General features: G+C 37.2%; 1 protein-coding gene across 2 annotated transcripts in view; it reads right to left on the bottom strand.

Moving 5' to 3' along the window:
- Positions 1 to 16,371, bottom strand: part of LOC131043329 (uncharacterized) — a 176,771-nt gene that overhangs the window by 121,889 nt on the left and 38,511 nt on the right. For both annotated transcript variants that reach the window (XM_057976528.2, XM_057976527.2), the window contains exon 3: positions 7,159 to 7,260. In XM_057976528.2, the coding sequence (XP_057832511.2) occupies positions 7,159 to 7,260 (102 nt within the window). The remainder of the gene's footprint in view (positions 1 to 7,158; positions 7,261 to 16,371) is intronic.

The following is a 16,371-nucleotide window of genomic DNA, read 5'->3' on the forward strand; positions in this document are numbered from 1 at the left end:
GAACATAGCAAAACCAAAAGTCATGCCCAAGAGTCATGGTCGCAGAGGAAGCATCTCACGATGCATATGAATAATGCATCGGGGATACACGGAGGAGGGAGAAACACGCGGACGGTGTGGGAAGTGCGAATACCCAGGGTTCGTCAAACACTGCCAATAAGCAGTCACGCGATACACATTCGGGTTCGTATGACCTGTAGCTCCCGCATACAGGTAGACACGTAGGAAGAACACCACCATTTCAGGCGCCTTACCACTGCCAGTAAACGGCAGAGAAAGAAACCCCAGTGCAGACGTCCCAGAGAAGAGGGTATACGCAAATCTCCAAGAGCCACAGGTAACTTAAGTATTATATGTGAAGAGTCTGGTTACCAAAGCTACGTTAAACATTTCATAGGAACCTAGAGGGAGATTCGTAATGAATCTCTTAGAGACAATATATATATTGTAGAGGTTAACCATATGCATATGTCAGAGATAGGGAAGCTTGGACAGAGGTGGGATCTCTGCCAGGTTGTGAAAGCATTAATGAGATTACTAATTAATAGAGATCCCATAGAGATATTACCTGGGTTGTCCTAACTGAGAAAGAGTTCTCAATAGAGGGTTGGGTCAATCCAGGTAAGATCAACCTAAGGAATGCTTTCATCTTGTATAGTTAGTAACCAATCAACGAGCATTTAATTGTTGAATATGTAGAATAACACAGCTTTACTACTTGTATAAATGGCACACATGTTTACTTATCTTGCATATTTTGGAGTACTAACGTTTGTTTGCAGGTCTTAAGCTTCGAATAGACAACTCCCCCACAAGGGACATTACAGTTTCCGTCTCCAAATCCAATTCAGACACCTGCAATAAACGTTGCAGACCTGCAAATACCAGATGGCTCTAAAAAATAATAATTTTCCAGTCATAGATGTGCAAAATGAGATCCCAAACACCATTTATTTTCAGCCCAAACCCTAATTTCGAATTAGGGTTTCATTTGCCCTTTTTATTAATAAAATAACTTTATTTTATTTGCAAGACAATTCCCTCTAGAAGTTCGATTGGCTAAAGCAGTCAATTATTCATTGAATAGGGCCAAAATCACTTAAACCAACTCCTCCAAGTTGCCACGCCTAGGAAAGGTGTTATGGCTTCTATTTAATAATATAATAAGATAAGTGATTAATATAATCACCTTTTAATTATTTAATCAACTTAGCAAATATTAAAATATTTCCTATTTTATTCATCAAGTGCTCAAATAAACTCAAAACTGTAAACTGATCGAAGCCACCTGCCTGTGGATAATGCTCAAGCCACATAAGCCAACTAGTTTTCCCCTAAAATCTAGGGATGCTCTTAAAAAGTAGGAGACTGGACCTGTCAACCTGAAACTAAAACCCAATGGTTCCCCTCTACTATATGCACCTCCGGGATGTCTGTTAGTGAACTGGGAGTTCAACCTAAAAAATAGGAGATGAACTCAAAGTCTCCAAAACGTTCCCAGAGGTCTCTAGATGCCCCCTAGACCACTCCCAGTCAATCCCTAAATAACAGGGATCCCTCTTAAATTTTAGGAAACTGTTGTCAATTGCTCCAAACCACTTGAAAGGCTCATGCATGACTCTCTAAGACCTTGAGTTGGTTCCCTCCACGCTCTACTGGCCTACGAGAACTAGATAATAGACCGACCCTGCTAGAAATGTTGTTACTAAGGGCAAGCAAAAATTGGGGGCATGACACCCTATTTTGTATTCATCCTCTTTTCTTTTCTAGGATATTAGCTCATGTAATGTCCCCTTCCTAGGTGACAGGCAGTTGAGCAAAGATTGGCCTATCATTAGGGTACCATAGATTAGCAGGGTGGTTTGGGGGACCCAACAGAGGGTTGTGGAGCTCAACAGGGAGCTTTACGAGCCTTTCAGTTTGGTGTTTTGGGGTGAAACCATGATAAAAATTGAAATATAAAAGTTGGCCTTATGTGAATAGTAACAAAGAAACATAAGAGGAAAAGTGAAAAGTGCCCCCCATCTGTCATGTCCCCTCCTTGATCGTTATATACATCCTAAATGAAGTAATTATTATTATTAATTAATATAATAATAACAACGAATTTCTATTTGGAATTTATTTATTTATTAAATATATTATTTAATTAATATCTATTAATATTTATTACTAATAATATTCTTGAAATATTCAAATAAAAATAAATAATAAAACTATAATAATATAAATAAATAAATAAGTAACAATAAATATAATATTTATTAAGACAACTAAAATGGAAGGAATCTGAACATAGACAATGTCCAAGATAATCAAAAGCGATTAATGAACATTGGATCGACATCCAAATTAATATGTTCACTGTTATAGGGAACTATGTGATGTCCCCATCTTAGAAAAGCTAACCTTTACCAAGTATATGTTCTGGAGTGGCAGTCCCGAATCTCTAAGTAGTTATAGTAGGAATAAAGATTGGAAACCGTGAAGTCTTATAAATAAGAGGTTTCCTCATTATTAGTCTTCTTATCCACTTTAGAACATAATAAAATCAAGAAGAATGATAGAAGGACAACATCAAACTCCTCAGTAAACGTAAGTATCCAGTTGCCTTGAACAAAACAGTCAATGATGTAGAAGTCGATATAATTATTCGATTAATCAAAATATATGTGGCAGCGACACTCACCTTGTGAAGAGTTGAAATATTCAGCGATGTTTATATCTTTGTCTACAATATAAAATGTCCATATTCAAGCCTATGTTAAACATAAACTAATATCCTTATCAGCGATTAGTAATTATGAATGGGTGTGTTGACTTTTGTACACAAACCCGATATGGATTGATACAGTGATTGGAAGTATTATGGAATGATGTGATTAAGAAGAGACGTGAGTCGTGTCCTTTACAAATGACTCCGCATCCCAAGCATGAGATATAAGAAGGCAGTTCTATCATTCAAATCAGGAAGGTGGAATTGGTATTTTCTTCTTTATAATCCAGTTCGGATTGCTCGAAGGAGCAGATTGCCATTAAGGCACATTGAAGCTGCATAAAAGATAAAGGCAGAAATCAGTAAAGGCAACCACACTTTGCATATATTTATTGTCATAACTGGAATAGCGGTCCATCATTGTGTGCAAGCAATTAGGAACTGCAGATTGGAAACTGCTACGGTGGGTGTAGATCGGTAAGGGATGTCACAAATGTATATGCAAATGAATATAGTTAATAAATATCTTAACATATAGATTAATGAATATCAATAATGAATATTTATATATATATGAATATTAATAATGAATATTAATAATGCATATATTAATGAATTTAATAATGAATATTTTAATACATATATTAATGAATATTAGTAATGAATATTTTAATACATATATTAATGAATATTAGTAATGAATATTTTAATACATATATTAATGAATATTAATAATGAATATTTTAATATATATTAATGAATATTAATAATGAATATTTTAATACATATATTAATGAATGTTAATAATGAATATTTTAATACGTATATTGATGAATATAAGTAATGAACATTTTATTACATATGTTAAAGAATGGTTCTTAGATGTTAATAAATACATCTCAATGAATAGTTAGGAATATACGTTCATAAATAAATATGAATTTTGGATAATGGATATTTCGATGAATATATGTCAGGGAATACATGTTAAATTAGGAATATGTAAATGTGGATTATGGAATAGAAAATAGTAATAAATTGTAAAATGTAAAATAAATGTGATTACATGATGGAGGCTATAGGGAGGAAACTCCCTTAGTCTATGGAGGGATTATGATAATCCCTAGTAGGCAATATATATATTGAATATCTATATGCATATATATGGCTTGGTTGACTAAGTTCATCCAAGAAGAGACGGATCTGGCCGGTCCCCTTTGATGGACTTGGATGATGAGATACATCATCCAAGGCAAGGAATTGACAAATGGTCTTCCTTGGATGGCTTGGGTGTAAGAAATTACATCCAAGACAGGAATCGAATAACCTTTGATTTCCTGGATGGCTTGGGTATAAGAAATTACATCCAAGATAGGAATTGAATTAACCTTCGATTTCCTGGATGGCTTGGGTGGAAGAAATTACATCCAAGATAGGAATCGAATTGACCTTCGATTTCCTGAATGGCTTGGGTGTAAGAAATTACATCCAAGACAGGAATCGAATTAAAAGGGGGTCAAGTCCACAATGAGAAATTGGACCCTCGAGGATATTTTATGATTTTAAGGCTAAATAGTAACCCCAAAATAGGTAAAAAAGCATTTTGCCTATCATTTGGATTCATTCTTATGCTTCCAATTTTCAAATTAGCAACAAGCTTGAGGGTTTCAGCAGCTTGGAGCTTCTAGGAACGCAAACTTTTGGAAGAATTTGGAGATTTGGATGAAAACACATCTCTCCTGATGATAGCTTACATCAGTATTTAGTTTCAATGTGCATTTGGTAGCATTCATTGGGGATTTTAGTGCAGATTTATCAGTTTGAAGGCAGGTTTCCATCAATTAATTGTAGGGCGGACCTTCTAGAGATCATCACCATTCATTTCTAGCTTATTCTCAGCCAGCCGCTCCATTTTGGAAATAAGGGTATCAAACCCTAGGGTGTATTTGGAGGTGTAGGTATGTACATCAGTCTTTTTAAGTGAAAGAAAGTTATCTTAATTGCCTTCTTAATGTGTTATGCATTATTCTATATGGTATCAGCTATTTCTTTCACTTAGCATTCAAAACATTGTTCAAAAACTCTCCCAAAAAAAAAAGAAATCAGCCAAACCCCCACTTAACATACAATGGCCCAAGACTTTATCAGCAAAACAAACAGTTGATTTGGATCAGATTTGTTAGAATTGGGTTGGGGATCTTTCAGCTCATTCCTTGATACATCTCACAAAACTGTAACCCTATCAATCTCAACATGTATTCTTGATTTTATTACAGTGGTTTTTCTAGGCTTGCTGCAACTTCATAAACCTCTTATATTTATTATATAACTATTCATTGAGGGATGTGTTGGCCTTTAGGCACTACTTTCCCTTAGCTATCATTTATGTTATTTGATGGTGTCTCACAAACCTGTTTTTCTCACTAATAAGCATCAATATAATTTATTTCTTTAACCCTTTTATTTTTTCTTTTCGGATACAAACAACCACATTGAAATCCTCCCCCGGTTTGGAGACTAAGGTCATTAATGCTTACAAGGGAATGTTCCCTCTTCATTTCAGTTCTAACTTTTACATTCAAATCTATTTCAAACTTTTAATGTCTCTTCTTGTTGTGTGTTATAAAATTATCTTTTGATTGAATAAATGTTCTTAAAGGTTCACAAAAGAGGTGCACAATGAAATCTCACCACTTCTTCACTCTATCCCAATTGATTCCACTATAGTCCAAAGTCAGCATCAAAGACATTCCCTTGTGACCTTTTCTTTTAGCCTGTATTTCACTTGAATCAACAAAGGAATCTCACACTTGCACTCTTGATGGTAACTAGTTTTAATTTTTTGAAAAGATTCTAAATTTATATCAAGAATCAATAATCTTGACAGTTATGTATACATGATTAATTTAGTTATTATCATCAATTCTCTTGAACAAGATCATTTTAAAATTTGTGCTTCAGAGAGGCCCAACAATGGATTTTTAACCAATAAAGTGAACTCCAACAATAAAATAAAGGATCAAAGAGAGATGAATTGATACAATCCATGGTCAACAACAACTACAAAAGGATTCACACAATTCTTGTTCTAAAGAAAACTGTAAAATCAAAATCATTAATGAAGAAGCCATTGGACTTGGTGTTTACAAATAATATATTATTATGTAGAAGAGATAGAACAAACTATAAAGAGAATGAGCAGGCTGAAATTCATGATATAAGAGAATTTTTCTAGAAGCTTGTTGCAAAGCATCTCCAATGTTAAACAGCTCAACAAGAACTGCAGTCACAGAAGACACTCAGCTAAAACAACCAAGGTAATGGAATGACAACTGCAAAGGAAACATAGCAGAGTTAGGGTAAGATGATGTTGTAATTACAGGAGAATTTCAACAAGAGAAGGAATGGAACCATGAATCCAGCAACATGTGAGACATAGTTACAGCCTTCATCATTGTACCAAAACACTCAGGTAAAACAACCAAGGTCATGGAGTGACAAAATATGAAGAAAATGTAGCAGAGTTAAGAGATGATAATACTGTAGGTCCATGATAATCTCCACATAAGAGGTAAGGGAACTATGAATCCAGCACGTAAGACATAGTTATAGCCTTTGTGGCCGAAACAAAAAGCCAACAAATGCCTCTGAGAATTGGTGACAGGTATTAAATCACCAAAACAGAAGCAACCCACGGTGAAGATTTGTAAGCTCACACAGAGAGAGATCACAAATACTCTAGATTATAAAAGAATTCAACACATTCGTCAAAGGAATCCTAGTTAGTATCTTAACATTGTCCCAAATGAATCTTCAGCACTGGATTCTGCTGAACTGGGAAAGCTGCAAGCAATGGTTCGGTTCTAACCCAGTAAGCATTATCCTAGGATTCAAGGTCTGCTTCTTTGACTCTAAACTTGGAATTGACAGATTCAGTAGAAAAATTTTCATCTGAAACAAGCTGGGAACATTTGCAAATACTTGGTCTAGAACATTTCACCACCATGCCATATTCCCAAATGCACTAATTGATTTCTGCTACTGCCAACAAAGTTAAAAGGCAATGCAATGAACAAAGAGCAACAATTGAAAACCAGAATCTGACACTAAAACATCCCACTTAATCGAGGTTGATCCCTGTCATTACCATTTCAATTTTCAGTGAGAGATTTTAAATTTAGAAAGTAACTAATTTCAAAATTGCATTCCTATGCAATGATGATTATAACATCAAGCAAGGGCATGTTTAATTTGTAATATTTATACCATACAGTTTTCTAGATGTGTAGATATCAAGCTGAACCATAAACCTTCTCAGAAGTTTCTTCCTTCATTGACAAGATATAATCACAAATAAAAAGCAACAAAAGGACTTTTACTGATGGCATTATTTAAATTGAACATATATCTTAGTAATGATGATTATCAAAGAAACCCTCTACCTTTGCAATGTGATGCCCCGCTACATCCTTGTCCATTACCAGCACAAGTCTTCGAGCAACAGGTGCTTCTATCACTTGTTTAAATACTTCATCGTTAGAATTCTGCAACAAATGCAATTCAATGGGAACCACATATCAGCTAAATATGCACTCTAAAGTTTGTCTCTATTTATGCATGCTTCATTTGTAATGCTGAAGGTTTGATTCAAACGTGAATAGAACATAAAAATAGAAAAAAAGAAACAACGAAAGTAGAAATAAGACGAGTCTTGTCCAAGCTGTAAGGATTTTCATCTTGAAAAAAAGTTAAAACCCTATATTTTGAATATTGATGGAACTATGGGTATCCTTTTGCCTTGAACCTACAAAAATATCCCCTTGTCTGACTACACTGAACTTGATCAAGGCAAAAACAGAGTATTTTCAAGAGTGTTAACAAAATTGAAAAGCTAGAATATTTTCCAATTTACAAATTTAGCACTGGGAAGAAGGCAATGTCGTTCCAAGCAATTGCAACAATATATAAGAAAATTTACAAGTCTAGATCTATTATCTTGTCTTCTGTTAGGCTATAAAGAGACAATAGAAGAGTAGCTCTTACCCCACTTAACCCCATAGAAAACACAAAACATGGAAGAAAAAGATAACGGTCAGAAAAATCCTTAATATATGCAAGAAATGAAAATAAAAATAATCTGGAAAAGTCCTCTCAATGACATTATCCTTGGCCAATGATGGACCTATATTGATTGGACTAGAGTGCAAGCATTCTTTATTGAATCCCCTATTTTTTGAAAGTAATCCATCACTAGAGAAATATAGAATAAAGGAGCAATAAAATATTTACTATTAAAATTCTGCTATATTGTTTGTTACCTAACTCTCAAAAATATTTTAAGTACTCAAGTAACCTTTATTACATGAACAAATAAACAGTAATATCTTAACATCACCCTGTAATGTTGATTTCAGTTACATCCAATGTATTTATATATTTTTCAAACTTATATCTGATGAATTCTTTTGTGAAGATGTATGTCAATTGATCTTTTCATGGCAACAAGCCAACTTCTTTATTAGTTGTGGGATCAATTCCCTGATATAATGATTACAAAGTTCCATGTGCTTGGTCCATGCATGCAACACTTATTCTCCTTTAACCTGATAATGTTTTGATTATCACCTCTCCAGGTTACAGTTTGAAAAATATTCTTCATAGACAATGTGTTTCATATGCAGCATCCATGGTTGTATATATACCTCAAGATATATTCACATATAGAAGTATTCATCATAGCCAAAGTAGTTCATGTGTGGCATCCATGGCTGTGCATAAACTCCAACATACCTACCTGTGTGTGTGCGTGTAACTAAGGAATCCTTGTGGCCACAAGGTCCACTAGCTGTCTTTGCAACGGCAGTTATTAGATTATTCTTGGGCAGATGTCTCAGGTCTTCTTGGATGATGGAATCTGCCAATTATTTTGTTATCACTACTTTTGGCAACCTGCGATCATGATTTCTGCAACAGCTTTGGCTGCTATATGTTGTCTTTAACTTTGGAAGTTCATTGAAACTCTGTTTTAGGACTCTAAGAGTACTCTCTATAACTCGTCAAACTCGCAAGTCCCATCTCTGGATGAGTCAACTCACCACTGACTTGCACGGTGAGCCCGGAAGAGTTTTGGGAATTACTCATCCGAGTCTTGCCCCGGGACTCTTCAAGTCTTAGACTCGGATTCCCGAGTTTTGGGTGTGAACTCTTGGGTTTGTCTAGGCGTGTTAAAACAAAAAAAAGTGAGTTTTCTATCCTTCATATTTTTGCTCAAACTCGTCCATTTCTTCGTATTTTGGCTCAAAAAGTGAGTTTTTCTCACATCTAACACTTTGTGCAACTTATCATTGCTGCCCCTCGAACCCATTAGGGTCCCCACTCCCAAATCCCCACTAGTTATTGGGTATGAAATATAAAATTTCAAATATTCAGTGTTTGAAGATCATATGACATTTGTAATGTTTGAATTATGACAAATTGATAGTCAAATTAAGCTTTTATGTTCTCTGAATGCATTAATTTCTTTTTCTTTTTGGTAAAACTACGGTATTTTTTGTCAAGGCCTAGCTCAATTTTTTGTCGAGTCCCAAGTCTTGAGTCTGAGTCCAAATTTTGGGCTACTGAGTCCACACAGAGTTCAAGTCCTATAACTTTGAATTGAAATTTGATAAATGTCAACTAGTACTTAAACTTGGAGCCTCCAATTGATTGTGTTGCTTGGAGCAAAAGCATGTCAACTACCAACATAAGTGTAGCCTAGGGTGACCTAGGTAATGCCAACTTACCTCTAGGGCAAGACTACTAGGATACAAATTATGCAAAATTCAATTTCCATTGTGAGATTGTGTTCCCCAAAGCTCATTTGATAGAGTTATTGTTGAGCTGTACCAAGTGGATGATCACCCATTGTACACTACCTGTAATGTCCCCAATTTTTTTTAAGTGACAATTAATTAAATTAATTCTTATTAAGTTGTCCAAATTAAATATTATTCAAAAAGGATAACTTATTATTAATTAATTTAATTATAAAAAATAAAGAAGGTGAAATAATATTATGAAATCTCACTTTATTTTATAAAGTCCTCCAACTTATTTTAGAAGCTACATCACGAGGTGGAAATTGGAAAGTTCTAGAGGGTTCATCAATTGTTATAAATAGAGAAAAAAATAATAATAAAAATAATATGTTATTATTATTTTATTATTAAATTCTCTCCCCATCTTATGGATGCCCCTCTAAGAAGGAAAACTATATTTTAAAAGGCAAAATTATATAAGCCCAAGTTGATTCCCTTTTTACTTGGCCAATTAATTATTATGTGCCCAAGTTAGACATTAATAATAAATTAAATTGATAAAGGGGGGCAATTTGTTAATAATGAAACATTATTAGTTTTTGGTGAATGTCGACTAAGGAGGGAAAAGGCAGAAATATATTAAAAATCGTGGGGCTTCATTCACGGCATTCATTCACGGTAAGAATTGAGGATAAAGCCCTTTTCTGGTCGGATAAGAATTGAAGATTATCTCAGACAGACTTACTTGGAACCTAGGGTCCGGGGATAAAGCCCTTTTTTGGTCGGATTCATGGGGAGGATATAAGGCTATTGATAATATCCATGACTTTGGTGCCAGTCGTATCCTTCTTGAATCTCATAGAGGTTCCCTGTTAAACAACTATATCTCCCCTTCAAAGGATGGGGCGGGCTGGCAGTGAATTGAGAAGGAGGATGAGGATATCCCGGTAAAGGATAAACAAAAACTTATGGCAATTCTCAAATCAAGGAACATAGCCTTAGGTCAAAATGAGGACAAGCTCGTCTGGGATGGCTCCCTCAGAGGAGAATACGACTCCAAGGATGGGTACTCTCTCATTTCCAAATCATTTTTAAGACCTATGACTGAGCTTCCTTTGAAACTTTGCTAGGATAAGTACTGTTTGCCTAAGGTAGGTATCTTCTCCTGGCTTGCGGTTCAGAACAAGCTCCTAACTGCGGACAAATTTAGAAGAATGGGGTATGAAGGCCCTAGTAGATGTCCTCTTTGCGAGGCAGACGAGGAAGACATCAATCATATCCTCCTTAACTGCCCCTTTGCTCACAAATGTTGGATCTGGTTCACCAACAAACTTGATTGGTCTGCAGCCTTCCCCCATACCATCTTTGGAATGCTCAAGGCATGGCCTTTCCTCAGGCGTGGCTGTCTCTTTGAAGGTCTTTGGACAGCTCTTCCTTCTTCCATTATGTGGGAACTATGGAAGGAGAGAAATAGACGTCTCTTTAAAAATGAAAAACTAGAGGTTCCTAGAATCATTAACAGGATAGAGTCAGCTATCACTGAGCTCATGAACAACCGCCTGTCATCGGGCACATTGAAGAATGCTTCTATCACTTATTGGGATGAAAAGATGAAAAATCGTTGGGAAGGCTTATCCTTTCCTTCCTTTGTAGGAGAGGGACCTATTGCAAGTCTTCGTTCAAGAGCTGCATGCAGATGGCAGCCCCCAGGTGAAGGGTGGATAAAGCTTAACTTTGATGGGGCTTCTCATGGCAATCCAGGGCAAGCAGGGATAAGATGTGTTGTCCATAATTGGGAAGGCAAGGAACCTGCAACCTTTGCCTCTCCGGTAGGTATCAACACCAACAATTGGGCGGAACTTAAGGCCCTGGTGTAGGGTCTGCATTTATGTAGGAAACTAGGAGTTAAGAACTTGGAAATTGAAGGAGACTCGACTATAATTGTCAATGCTCTTAGGAAAGGTAGTATGCCTAATTGGTGACTAAATACTTTGCTATCAAAAGCTCTTGACTTATGCAGAGATTTTGATAGGTTTATAGTCAATCATATTTATAGGGAGGGCAATAGAAGAGTGGATGAGTTGGCCAACTTGGGAGCCAATGGCATCAATCTCCTGTCTATGCCACCTTAAGGTATTTCTCTCTTCGATTTTCGTGTCCTAAGTTATCGTTAGCATGTTTTTCCTTTCATCCCCTATTGTTTCTCTGTTTTATCCCCCTTATTTTCCCCTCTTCCTGCCCCTGTATTTTCGAATAGATACTCAGACATGCATTCAGTTGCAATATGCCCATATATCTGGTCTCTCAGACTTTAACTCAGGTAGTTAGGCTCAACCCATTGTCGGATATAATCAATAAAACTTAAATTCAATCATATATTTTTAGTCCTCTCCTTCACATTCATTTAGTCATCCAGCCTTCATCCTAAGGAAAGGCCCCTCGTCTAATATTTTGGTATATACTTATCTGGGTTCTCTCATTACAAAACCCTCACCTTGATTCAGTCATACATCCTCATACTACAGTCTATCATTGGCATATATATCCTTATATATATATTTACATATATATATATATATATATATGCAGGCTTTACCCCATATTCTTGCAACCTAGGATCCGTCATGGATTATCTGGGACTTATCCATCTCTTCATTTATCTAAAGGTATTTATGCCTTCTCTCATGTTCACAAATTCTTAGAGTCATACTCTTCGAGGGCATCACTTTATCTCCCTTCGAAATGTCATACCTGTTGTGACGTTTTCACACATCGCCCCATTGCAAATGGGGACCCCCTTCTTCTTAGGCCCTGCCGGTCTTTTGGCTTTGTTTTTTGGGTCTTTTCGCAACAATCTCTTCAATCTCTCCATGTTATGGGTGTTTGGGAGTCTGTTAGGGTTGATCTGCTTCTCTGTCAAGCAAATTTTGTGAGGTCTAGGGCCTGTTATGTCCTCTTTCTAGGGTTTTGCCTTTTGTCCTAGATTTTAGGGGTTCCTGTTAGGGTTTCAGGAAAACTAGGCGTATCACTGGAATCAGGACCCTTCAAGGGACCTCCCGGTGAAATTTGAGCCCAAAAGGAGAAAATTTCTATTTTTAGAAAGTCCCTATTTTTTAGGGATTTTTCCGAGTCCCAAAATGTCGCCATTTTGCCAAAAATCAAACTTACTATTTTTAGTAATTTCTATTTTTAGTAAGTCATCCGGCATCCTGTCTTGGGCTCTAACTCTGACATTTTGGAAAGTTTCTATTTCGGGAAAATCTATTTATGGCAGGATCAGGCTAGCATACAATGGAGAATCAACATGCACAATCACTTCTAAATCTGGAAAGTTGAAAGCAGACGGGCAGGAGCCTAAAATGACTAAATGTGAGAATCATCTCTGAAGTGGAAGGTCAAAATATTCTAAGTCTAGAAGCCATTCACAAGTGCAATAATCCACCTCTCCAAGGACAGAGCAAAAAAGGGCCCAGGTTTGGTCTGGGGCGCTGAAACCAAGGAGGCATTCACAAGTGCAATTTTCCACCTCTCCATGGACAAAGCAAAAATGCGCTCAGGTCTGGTCTGGGGCACTGAAACCAAGGAGTCATTCACAAGTGCAATAATCCACCTCTCCATGGACAGAGCAAAAATGTGCCCAGGTCTGGTCTGGGGTGCTGAAACCAAGGAGGCATTCACAAGTGCAATTTCCCGCCTCTCCATGGACATGTGCAAAATGCGCCCAGGTCTAGTCTGGGGCGCTAAAACCAAGGAGGCATTCACAAGTGCAATTTTCCACCTCTCTGTGGACAAAGCAAAAATGCGCCCAGGTCTGGTCTGGGGCGCTGAAACCATAAATGCATTCACAAGTGGAAAATTCCACCTCTCCATGGACATGTTGAAAATGCGCCCAAGTCAGGGTTGGGGCGCTGAATTGAGAAATGCATTCACAAGTGTAAAATTCCACCTCTCCATGGACATCTCCAAAATGCGCCCAGGTCAAGGCTGGGGCCGCCAAAACCAGAAATGCATTCACAGGTGGAAAATTCCACCTCTCCATGGACATGTTGAAAATGCGCCCAGGTCTGGGTTGGGGCGCTGAATTGAGAAAGCCATTCACAGAAGGAAAATTCATGAATCCTTGGCGTGGTAAAAAAAATTCACTCAAGCAAAAAATTTGAAATTTTGCCTAAGGCACAAAATCCAAGAAGTCAAGGAGGAATAAAAAAGCAGAATTCCCCTTGGGCGATTTTTCGATTATCCTATTTTTAGACACCAAATCCCGACCAAAGGTGAAAAATTTTATAGATTCAGAATCGGGGTGAAATTCTTCATCCAATGAACCTGGCTCCTAAACTTTAGGAGAATCCCTAAAAAATAGGGATGTTGAAAAGGAGACATGGACAATTCGCCAAACAATGAATTCCTTCCTCAGGAGGAATTTCCGCCCCGACGTTGTGGAGGGTGCCAGAATGAACAGTGCACAAAGAGATGAATTCCTTTATCCAGGAAGAATTGCACCCAAGAAGAAGAAATTCCTAGAAAAGGTGAAAATTTGGCTAAGTGTTGGAAATTCCTTCCTTCGGGACAAAATTCCAAGCAAGGAAGAAATACACCCAAGGATGAATTGAACATAAAATTTCTAAGGCAAGGAAGGAATCAGGGATGAACTGAACAAGAAATTTCCCCTCCAAGGAAAAATTTGAAAAATCCATGCTCGGCCATCAAATCACATCCAAATTTCAAAAGTTTTACAGATTTGGATTCATAAGAGAATTTTCTCTCTCCTGGACCGCAGAACCCTAATTTGGAAATTTTCCTAAAAAATAGGAAATGTGCAGAATTGATGAAAAACCTTCTTTGAGCAAGGAAAGTTGAAGAGACTTCAAGAAAATTCTTCCTGAATCGAATTTTCCCTCTCCAACAATTCCAGATGTGCAGGAGCGGATATACGACAGCGGGGTCCACTTGCATGGCGAGGATCTATTGAACATGTGGCAGTAGAGTGGCGCATTCATTACCAGAATATTTGACCAAATGGCGACCTGGTCATTGCATGTTGAATTTACGACAGATTCCTTTGCATGCAGCCGCCGCATGTGGAAATGATGGAGCATTTATGACATAATGGGGCGATTTTTGCATGGATGAATATTCAACGCATGTTGGGCAAATTTGAAGGAGGTGGTGCATTTAATGCACAGTGGATGCTATTTTGGGTACTTTTGAATTAATTGTATATGGACATGATGGGTTATTAATTGGAGATTCCCACCTTGTTGCATCATGTGTGGAGAATCTTTTAGGGAAAACCCTAATTAGGGTTTTGCATGTAGCCAGGGCTTGAAGCCTATATAAGGGGTGACCCCCCTCATTTGTAAAGGAGGGAGCCTTGTATGAAATTGTTGCAATAAGTTTTGGGATAATAACAGTGAAACATTGTTCTCTGATGGTGTCCACTTAAGTTATTTTTTCAAGACTTGCATGGTTTCACCTTCCTCACTGAAATTAGAAGTAGTAAAGTGCTTTGATTTCAATGGAGAATGTAATGGTGTCTGATGAATTTCCATGGTTCATACTTTTTGTATCTTGTTGATTGTAAGTTGCAGTGTAAAGTTAGCCTGAGCCACTAAACTTGCGCTAAGTTCGGTTGTGGACAGTCGTTTGGATTGCGCCGTTTTGGGTATTCAAATGCACTTTCCCGATTTGAAAATCCTTCAATATCCTCAGAAGATTGCACCGGTTCTTGCGGAGTTGTAGTTTATCTTGGCGAAGCAGAGCTTGGTTTATTTGGAATCTGTCCACAAAAGCACTATTCATTGTTATCACTGCCCTTAGGAGTAGATTTAGATCCTTCTAACCCTTTCCCTTTTACTTTCAATTCATTTTAGTCCATTCGAAGCAACAGCATCGCAAAATTGCCATATCCGATGATAGAGTTCCAGCCATAGCAAAGAAGTGAAGGAACGATGCAAACGTAAGGCCCCTTGGATTACCAACAAACACATCAGCCAACTGAGTCACGTCCGTAGCATAAAGGAACCTTGGAGTCGATTGTTTGAACTTCTTGCAATCTTAGCATGCAATCGTACTTTGATCAAGAGAGAGTGAAGTGACCGTTAGGCAACTTTATTCTGTGTTCGACACTGTCATAAAAAACACGTCAACAATACCCTGTTTCATTGAAACCATCGTTATCGTCAAATGAGCCCTGTGGTTTCATCGATCTCCTCATTTCACCGATATCTTCACCTTTCGTGATCGTCGATGTAATGCTCCATCGATGTTTTTGCTTTGGCATCGATGAAATCCTTATGTCGGTGAATGGAGTATATCTTCCTTCGACCTTTTGGTTTTATCGATGGCGTGGTATCGATGAAAATCTCTTATGTTTTATCAACCTTTTGTTTGTCGATGAAACTGTCATCGTCTACCACACCTTGTTTCATCGATGTTACCTTTGTTTCGATGAAACCAGCGTTATCATATATGAGCTTTGGGGTTTCACCAATCGCCTTATTTTATCGAAAGCTTGGCCTTTCGTGTCTGTGGCTATGTAACCCTCCTTCGGTTCATCGAAACCCTCTTTTTCGATAGGAATCCCAACCGTCTTATCGATCTTTAAGCTTATCGATAACGGTTACTCATCATCCAGCTTATGCAGTGGCATCGATGAAATTCCTTATGTCGATGATAGAATAATATTTTCCTTCAACTTTTTGTTTTAACCGATGGCTTGTTCTCAATGAAAATCTCTTATGTTTTATCGACCTTGTGACTTTCGATGGAACAAGCCTTGTCGGTCAATAACTTTAGTATCTCTTCGACACCATTCTTCTCTCGAAAAATCCTATCAATGAAACTCTCCCCAGTTTCTTC

Source organism: Cryptomeria japonica, chromosome 2 (genome assembly GCF_030272615.1).
Source record: "Cryptomeria japonica chromosome 2, Sugi_1.0, whole genome shotgun sequence".
Classification (NCBI taxonomy): Eukaryota; Viridiplantae; Streptophyta; class Pinopsida; order Cupressales; family Cupressaceae; genus Cryptomeria; species Cryptomeria japonica.